Source organism: Cyprinodon tularosa, unplaced genomic scaffold (assembly GCF_016077235.1).
Source record: "Cyprinodon tularosa strain WSP-4 unplaced genomic scaffold, ASM1607723v1 ctg1063, whole genome shotgun sequence".
Lineage (NCBI taxonomy): Eukaryota > Metazoa > Chordata > Actinopteri > Cyprinodontiformes > Cyprinodontidae > Cyprinodon > Cyprinodon tularosa.
Window position 1 is genome coordinate 127405 of NW_024037853.1, and position 9318 is coordinate 136722.

General features: G+C 37.8%; 1 protein-coding gene across 1 annotated transcript; it reads left to right on the forward strand.

The window, feature by feature from the left end:
* Positions 1 to 3187: 3187 nt before the first annotated feature.
* On the forward strand, positions 3188 to 6773 carry LOC119785219 (vascular cell adhesion protein 1-like). The gene is made up of 6 exons (XM_038287728.1): positions 3188 to 3251; positions 5188 to 5490; positions 5567 to 5824; positions 6073 to 6145; positions 6237 to 6270; positions 6705 to 6773. The coding sequence occupies exons 1-6, from the start codon at positions 3188 to 3190 to the stop codon at positions 6756 to 6758; spliced, it is 786 nt and encodes a 261-aa protein (XP_038143656.1). The 3' UTR covers positions 6759 to 6773.
* The last annotated feature ends 2545 nt before the right edge of the window (positions 6774 to 9318 follow it).

A 9318-nucleotide genomic window follows, 5' to 3' on the forward strand; every position in this document is an offset into this window, starting at 1 on the left:
CTAGTTTGAGAAACAGACGCCTCAAAGGAAATCTTCAATTCCTTAGCAATTTCTCCTATGGAATAGCCTTCATTTCTAAGAACTAGAATAGACTGTCAAGTTTCAGATAAAAAGTTCTCTTTTTCTGGCCATTTTAACGTTTAATTGACCCCACAAATGTAATGCTCCAGAAACTCAATCTGCTCAAAGGAAGGTCAGTTTTGTAGCTTCTGTGCTGAGCTAAACTGTTTTCAGATGTGTGAACATGATTGCACAAGGGTTTTCTAATCATCAAGAGACACATCATTTTCTCTTTATACCATATAACACAAAATCTAGTTCTGAAAAGAGCATGAATTATGTAATTATCATCTTTGATGTTAGTATATTGATATGTATAATAAACCACAAAAAAATAAAATGTTTTAAATATTATACTTGAGAGTATTACTGCTGCCACCACCTGTATAAGAGGGGGAAAAACGGTAGGGGTGGCCACATGGGTGGCCAATGATTGGCTAAGGGTGGTCATGGCCACCTCTGGCCCCCCATCTAGCTCCCCCACTGTCTGTGCCTACTCCTCTCTGCATTTGGTCCTCAAAGCCTACACACAACCTGACAGAAGAAACCAGACAAAATGAAGTAATGACTTCATTGTGTCATGAAGTCATTACTTATTGATTTTGTTAACTTTGCATTAACAGTGCATGTGTTAGAAAATAAAATACAATAATTTTGTGGATTATATAGTAGATTCCAGGACCGGGCTGTGCTTAGGGTGATGACATCAGAGGTGTTCTGTCCGACCCAGACTGACTGAGGTCTGTTGGTGAGGAAGTCTAGCAGCCAATTGCAGAGGGGATTATTGAAGCCCAGCTGTTCCAGTTTGCCCATCAGATGCTGTGGGATGATGGTGCTGAAAGCTGAACTGAAGTCCAGGAACAGCATCTGCACGTGGATGTTCTTCTCCTCCAGATGTGCCAGGCTCAGATGGAGAGAAGCAGAGATGGCGTCCTCAGTGGAATTGTGCCGTCGGTAGGCGAACTGGAACGGGTCAAATGTTGGTGGCAAACTGGAGACGATGTGTTCTTTAACCAGCCTTTCAAAGCCCTTCATCATGATTGGAGTCAGTGCGACAGGCCAGTAATCATTGAGTGAGTTGACCTGAGGCTTCTTTGGGTCTGGAATAATGGTGGCAGACTTGAAGCATGCTGGCACTACGGATCGGTACAGCGAAGTGTTAAGTGTCTGTGGGGACACCAGCCAGTTTATCTGCACACTCTTTGAACACACGCCCAGGTATGTTATCAGGCCCTTGTGTTGTTATAAGGAAAGTTATAAGGAACTTTCAGCAAATTTTTCATCCCGGATCAATGAACTTTACCCTGCAAGCAGGATTAACATCATGCCAGGAGCCACCAGATATGTCTATCTCGATACAGAAATGTTTTGCATCAATCAAATGCAGTGACCTATGACATCACCAGGCGAAAGGCAGAAGCAAAACAAACATGGCTATGGAGGTTTTAGCTGAAATATCCTCGATTTCTATTTTTATTTTTTCAGTGCAAAAGCACACAATTTTTGCCTTTGTGAATGGAAAGATGGTAGCATAGTCCACTTAACTGGATTTGGTAAGAGTTTGATTTATCAGATAACTCATATTAATTAACTAACTAATTATAAGCTAATAAAGGTACCATTGTATTTTAACACTTAGGGTCATCAACAGGCTTTCTCAATCTTTTCCCTTCATTTATCCTCCCACCAGCCATTATTCAAATCTTTCTAAATTTTCATCCAAAAGAGTACCAGTGATAACTTCACAAGCTGCCCTCTTTCCCCCAGCATTTCTCCCTTCACACACAGAAAGCCTTAATGATTTGATCCAAATACATTACTTTTATTTTCTGTTCTTCTCAAGTACAAAAAATCAGGAAACTGCCATCTTTGACAACTTTAACTAAAATCATATCCCCCAACTTTATGTTTAACTCCTTTGACAATGCCACCGAGCTTACTTTTGTGATCATTCTCATTAAATCTAAGGAGAACATTAGGATGTCTACATGTAACACAACTGTTTTCATCTGAACCTACTCTCCCCCAGGTTACGCTTCCTTGCTTGGTTTCCATTGTTCTCCTCCCTATTCTTGCATCGCCCCCTGCTTAATTAAAGTGTAAATTTCCTCGTCTGACAGGGAAGCTATCACGTCACAGTCACAAACTTTTGTAAAAACACCACTTCCAAAATCAACTCGAATCTCTCTTTTGTAAAACTGAATCTAAATTAAAAATTCCATTTTCATCTGTCCTAAAATCCCCTATTGAAATCTCTACATCATATTACTTTTCCATCTAAATGTTTTATCATTTCCTTCAACACATTATAAGAAAGTTTTATTTTTTTTACAAAGATTATTAAAAAAAAATGAATTAATTAATTGTCCCCTATTTTGTCCATATTTATACCACAATATACAAAAGTTTTTCCTAAAGTGCAGCACCTGTGAGATAAGCGCAACAGATGATCCAAGAACCCCAAAAACCTGACAGAAATCTTATCATATTATAAACATCGATAGATTAAAAAATGAATATTTATTTATAAATGTTACATTTATTTTAATTTCAAATGTTTTATTCTGAGTACTATGGAACCGCTTTATATTTTGGAGTATGGAAACTAGAAACAAAAACTCAAAGTGACCAACAGCTCTAAGGTGTAAATGACAGCTCTGCCTGTTTTAAGGTCGGCATTTTCATATTTTGTGATATCATAGGTAAACAAAGCTGAGAAAAGAGGAAGAAGCAGTTATACTTAGACAATGGCTCTGAGCTGTGAGTTAAATTGCACTTAATGAGACGACTAATTTTTGAAAACATTAGATAGACTTCCTCTTCACACAGCAAAAAGGATGGAGACTTAACACATCTAGTAACAGAGAAGGCTGCTGTTTATTCTGCTGCTGATCAACTGATCTGAACAGATCAACTGGTTTGAAAACTAAACTGTTTTTGTTTTAAATGCAACGTTTCTGGTAAGTCTACATCCCTGACTCTGATTATTTAACAAATACTTCAACATGCTTTGATATTTACATGTAAATAATTGCGGTCAATTTGAAGCTTTTTGCTATGAGCTAAATATCTAATTTCAGACCTACTGTTATAAATGAGCTAAAAATTTTTTTAGAGTCTGAATCTGATGGCAGCTCTGTCTGAGAACCTGCTGGCAGTCAACATGATACTGAGTGTCTTCTTTCTTCCAGGTGAGCTGTTTGTTCACTTCCTCTTTTAAAGACAATAAATTAATCATTTCTATTCTGAAATATTAGATGTTGACCTTATTTAAATGCTCAACACGTAAAAAGCTAAAGCTGAACTGGAGTTTGTGGATCATGAAGTTTCTCTGCAGACAGATTTTGCTCCACATCATGTTCATCATTTGTCTGTTTCTACAGGTACTTTGGCTGATATTTGTGATACAAAATCAGGCATCAGAATCACTACACCGAAAAAGATCAAAGCTCTGAGTGGATCTTGTTTGGAAATCCCATGCAGCTTTAATACAGAAAATAAATTATTTGACAGCAGCAAAACTATCTATGGAGTTTGGATGAAGCAAAAAATTAATGGCAATCCAAGTCCTGTTATTTTCCACAGCAGTGGGTCAGTTAACACCTATCCATTGACTATTACTGGAAACCTGAGAGAGAAAAACTGCACCACTCTGTTTCCTGATGTAAATACCAGTTATACAGACAGATACTTCTTCAGGGTTGAGAACGAGAAGTTTAAAGCAACAGCCTGTGAAGATCCTCTTAATATAACAGTTAAAGGTAAGAGAGCTTCAGTATTAGCGTTTTGTGAAAGTAATGTTCAGAAAAATTAACTCTGTTTTTACCTTTTTTTTTTTTTTTTTGGGGGGGGGGGCATTTGATCATAATTGTCACTTCATTTCTGCCTGTGAGTTTGGTCTAGCCTCGATCAATGCCCCAGGCCCTAGAACTGGCGGGCCAATCACAAGGCAAAGATTTGTTTTGAATTTTTGGATGCAAAGTGGGCGGGGTTTTGAGGGCATGACGACAAAGCTGCACGACGCTGGAGAAAGCACAACAAGCAAGATGGCAACAACTATTGAACAGTAGCATGCACTGCGGCAGCAGCAGCTTTTAATGGAGCGCTCCATTGAAAGTTAAAAGTTCTCTTTTCTATTGCTGTTGTTCCATAAAACTACATCTTAAGATCATTTGAGGCAAGAATATTATACTTTAAAGTGTCACTATATGATCCATTTACCGATATAAAGAGTAATTTAAAAAACTATTTCCAAAGTTGAGAGCCCCGCGGCAACCAGCGGAGCTCTGAGGTTAACGGCAGCCAATGCTAACCGCAGCCCGTCTGCAGCAGCCCTCTCTCTGAAGGACCACTGGCTCTGATCGCGATTTTTGACTCAGCTTTGGAATCAGTTTTGGAAAAATTAGACTTGGGGTTTTCGTTGAAACGTGAGCAGGAAGGGGCTCTACACTCATTCATTTTTGAGAAGGACGTATTCGCCGTTTTACCAACAGGCTGTTTGTTTACACTCCCCCACCAGCTTTCTGTCGCGCTTCCTACGTCACAGTCAATTACGCTCATTGGTCAGAGCGTTGGCCAATAGGCACAGACATGGTTTGAAAAACAATGGGTTGTTTTCATAAAAAATCTTCTGATGTCTCATTCATCGGGGCCAGACTAAATGACACATTTAATCTCACATTTAGTCTGGTTTATCAGGCTATTTGTTTGGGGGATTAGGACTTCTTCCATAGAAATCCTGAAGTCTAATTGGCCGCTTTCCAGTAAGCAACACAATACACTTTCCTCCTGCTTTTCTTTTTCTTATTGTCAATGAAAATGGTGGAAATAATTTCCACAAATTTAACAAAAATTAAAATAAATGAAATAAAAAGATGTTTTGAGTATGAATGAAGGGACAATCTTTTTTTTCTTTAAATGTGGCATGAGTGACAGGAAGAGTTTTATTGGGGGAAGCTGTTGTCTATTGGTTCTTTGAAGCTTATGCTTTCACACCTTTTTCTTTAGCTGGAAATAACTTTTGTGGTCTATGTCTGGACACAAAGTTGGTTTAAAATTAAAACAACCTTGTCTGTTCCTAATGATCTGTTTTTATTGGTAAAATGTTTGTCTGATCTAAACTTCCAGATATTCCTTGGAGTCCCAGCATTAATATCCCTGTTGGTGATCTGAAGGGGCATCAGTCTGTCACTATAAGCTGCTCAGCTGTGACTCCCTGTCCACACTCACCTCCTGAACTCACCTGGAATCTCCAACAAGACTCTGAGAGACAAACAGAGAAAAACCCAGATGGAACCTTTACAACTAAAATCCAGGAGACCATCACTCTGTCAGACACACATGATGGATACAACATCAGCTGTTCTGCCAGATATCCTGTGAATGGAGGAAGCAAGACAGCAGAGACAGAAGTGACTCTCAGTGTTTCATGTTAGTGATCCTGTCAGCACGTCATGGTTCAGCTGTTTCTGATCAATAAAGTTAATGTGTGTCCCATTTTCCTCAGATGCTCCTAAAGACACCTCAGCATCCATCAGTCCATCAGGTTTGGTGTCAGCAGGTAGCTGGGTGGAGCTGAGCTGCTCCAGCAGAGCCAAGCCTCCTGCCAGCTTCACCTGGTTCAGGAACAGCACAGAAGGAGCCAGAAAAGTAGCTACAGGGGATTTTTACAGCTTAAGAGTCCCTGAGAAAGGAGAGTATTACTGTGAGGCTACAAATGATCTGGGGAATCAGAGATCATCTGTGATTCTACTTAATACTGAAGGTACATTTCAACTCTTGGTTTTTAATTAATCCACATTTATATGCCTAAATAGTTAAATTGATCTAATCTAAGGGCCTTTTGTGTTAAACAAAGAATACAGTTCAAAAGTTGAGTTGTTGAACTGAATCATTCATTTATCAAGTATTTTAGGCTAAACATATTTCAATTTTGACCAATCACTGAGTCTCAGTTGCTCTCTCAGTGTTTCATGATTATTTACTTATTTACTTTTTATAATCCAGTACCAGGAGTCAGTCTCTGTGTTATATTGAAGATCCTGGGGATCATAATGCTCTGCAGTGCAGTCTGCATCTTTCAGTGGTGAGACTCATTTTTCTATGAGTTGATTCTTTGAGCTGCAGACCTGCTGGTCTCTGCTTCATGTTTGTTCACGTTATTTTTATTCTTTCAGCTGGTTTAGATTATCCAACAAACAAGCAACAAAGGTAAGCTTGTTTATATTCAGTGTATGAAACTGATTCAACATGCTTGAAACAGAAATTGGAGACTTTTATTTCAATTTTATTCATACATTTAAAGTTACAATATTGGTTAAAGCCAAATTTTCATCATTAGCAAAGCAAATAATAATGTTTGATTTCCTGAAACAATAATTTGAATGTATGGTTGATAAATTTCATATTTGACAAGAAGAGAAGCTAAAAATGATGCTGCTGTAAAGTGGGCTGAGTAATGAAAGAAATGTCCTTCAGAAACTTTCTAACTGTTCGTCAGAGGAGCATGATGTCCACAGGAGCTGATTCACTGCTGCTGTTTGTAATATAGTGTTTAAAACTTTATTGAAGGGATTGAGAGGAAAAACAGAGAGACTAAAGAGAAATTAGCCTGACAATAATTCTACATTGTCTAATTTCTAAAGGACACAGATGAAGCAGATGATGTCAACAGAGTGATGGAGGTTCAGGCATCATGAACCTCAAGGGGACAAGCAGGATGTATAATCCTTAGTTAAAGGGTCTCTGTTCTTCATCCATCAATCCAATGAAACTTCAAGCTTACAGCAGGAACTGGTGTCTGTCTGCAGCCGTCATCAGGCCAGAAGAGGAGGCCCACCTGGACAGCTCACTAGTTCATCACAGGACCAACCATTGGGTCATGAAGTCATTAATTATTGCTTTCTGTTAATTTTGACTGTGCATGTGTTAGAAAATAAAATGTAATACTTTAGAGGATCATATTGCTGTAAATAATGCTTGATTAGCAGAACTGGAATAATGTTATTAATGTTACTCTAAATGTGATATTACAGAAGCATATGATAGTTTTCCATGATATTTGAAATTTATTTTGTCCAGGATAAAATCAATTCGATTTTTTCCAATTAAAATTGTAATTATATTCAAGTAAATTTGAACAAAGAATGTTCTGTAAAAATACTTTATGTGAATAAAGGGTAAAAATGACTTAGTGTTATTTTGTATACACAGAGTGTTTACAAAACTAAATTACGTTTTGTACACTAAACAGTGTGGGAGAAAAGACATGCTGCAAAAGTGCATTGATATGGAAGTTCAGAGTATTTATATATATGGTTCAAATATGCAGTATTTTGGTTTGGTGTTATCAGTGTGATGCAGATTCTGTGACATGATTTTAGAGTTTTTTTTAAACAGTTCAGCTGTCTGATGGCGGTGGGGAAGAAGCTTGTTGCAGAATCTACTTGACCTGCATCTAATGCTGCGAAGCCTCTTCCCAGAGGGCAGCAGGGAGAACAGTCCATAGTGGGGGTGTGAGGGGTCATTGATTTTGTTACAGGCTCAGGACATGCAGTGCTGGGTCTCAGGCTAAATTAAGCTTCTATGTGCAACTGTATAGGTGTATAGGGGACAGGTAGGACTTCAATTTCTACAAATGTTGTCTTTTTAATACAAGCAAACATGGTGGGTCAAAAATGTAGTTTCTCACAGCTCATGATTATTTTCATCTTCATCAAGGCATAAACAATTAAGTTAGCTTCCAAACTGCTTTCTGGGCCCCTAACCTGTTGGCAATGCCATCTTTAAATGGCTACAAACACCAGTAACAAACAGATGAAAAAATATGCAGCCTTCAATTACATTTAACCTGAGTGCAATGCTCCCTAGAGTAGCCTGTGGCCTTTTATTGACATTTGTTTCTACTATGGACCTCTTTTGTGTCTGAAATAAAGATTGATTGATTGATTATCTGTATAGATCTACACCCACAGTAGGAAGTCAACAAGAGCATCAGCAAAAATACTCAACATGCCTGTGTGACACACTAATATGTATTCCCATTATTATTTGTTTGATTTTAAGACAAAGATTGGCTTTAGGTAATAATTTGTTTGAGTTGTAGTTGCACCTTCACACCAGAAGGTGGCACATTGCTCCATGACACGGTATAGTGAGGTCATAGGCTCTCCTTCTTCAATATTGCTGTTGCCTGTCTCATTCATTCTCCTGTTTTACAGGAACATTTAATCTGCCTAACAGGCCCAAAGCCCGGTGTAGGAACCAGATCTGCTCAGATCTGCCCCTTCTTATGACGTTTCTTAAGGATCAAATCTCTTTTGGAGTCTCAACATATTATTACTCATATTTGCTATTATTTCAAATTTCATTGATGATCTAAAGTAGCCAAAACTAAAAACAATCATTGTCAGTCTTGAAGGAAAGTACTGTCTTCTGAGACAGACTGAGCTCTGCCATTTAACAAGGTGACACAAAAAGTCTCAGTTACTTTTTATTTATTTTTTTATTAAGATCTTAGGGCAGGGCAGCAGATCTGGTACCTACACAGGGTCTGTTACACCTGCATGCATGGCTATGCACTGTTCAATACATCTGGATTGTTTTGTGCACATTATTCTTGATTTCAGAGAACATCAGATTTTAGTAGAAAATCCACAGAAGTCTTTGAACATTAAGAGCAAAGTCTAAATGACAAAAAAAAGAAAAAATATATAGTAAAGAATTAAAGTGAGCAGGATTATTACTGATTATACAAACAAGTGACTTTGGAGTAGAAGTACTTATGGAAACCCTTAAATTGTAGTTGTCAAGGTAACTATAATTGTATAGCAACAAAGCATTTCTTCTTTTTTCAATTTCCTCCCATATACAAATAAAGAGAAATGTTAAGACTTGCAGTGACGGCTGTTTGAGTGCAGAGAAAAACCTGAGAAACTGAAGTAAAAACAAGAAGTTAAAGCTTAAGGTTTTTTTTTTATTCTGCAGGAGGTTCTTATTGAGAACAGGAACTGATGCCCTTATATGTTAAAAGGTAAATATGTTTATTTTCCAGGTTCTTTTTGGTATTTTCTGATTTTGTGATCTAGCATTGATTGAGGCAGCTGTGCGATGAAAAATAATCAGCTTTTATCATATTTAGTAAATGGTTTTTAGCTTTGTGTTAAAACACCCTTCATGAGATGACTTTATGCAGTGGTGAGAAAGAGCTGACTTCCTCTTTACAAAGCATTAATGATGGAGACCTACCATCAGCTGTGC

Bases quoted from the DNA above. Each gene is read 5' to 3' on its own strand.
- LOC119785219 (XM_038287728.1), top strand. From the start codon at position 3,188: ATGGCAGCTCTGTCTGAGAACCTGCTGGCAGTCAACATGATACTGAGT. The intron at 5,491-5,566 runs GTTAGTGATCCT...CATTTTCCTCAG, and splicing joins AGTGACTCTCAGTGTTTCAT to ATGCTCCTAAAGACACCTCA. The intron at 6,271-6,704 runs GTAAGCTTGTTT...TAATTTCTAAAG, and splicing joins CCAACAAACAAGCAACAAAG to GACACAGATGAAGCAGATGA.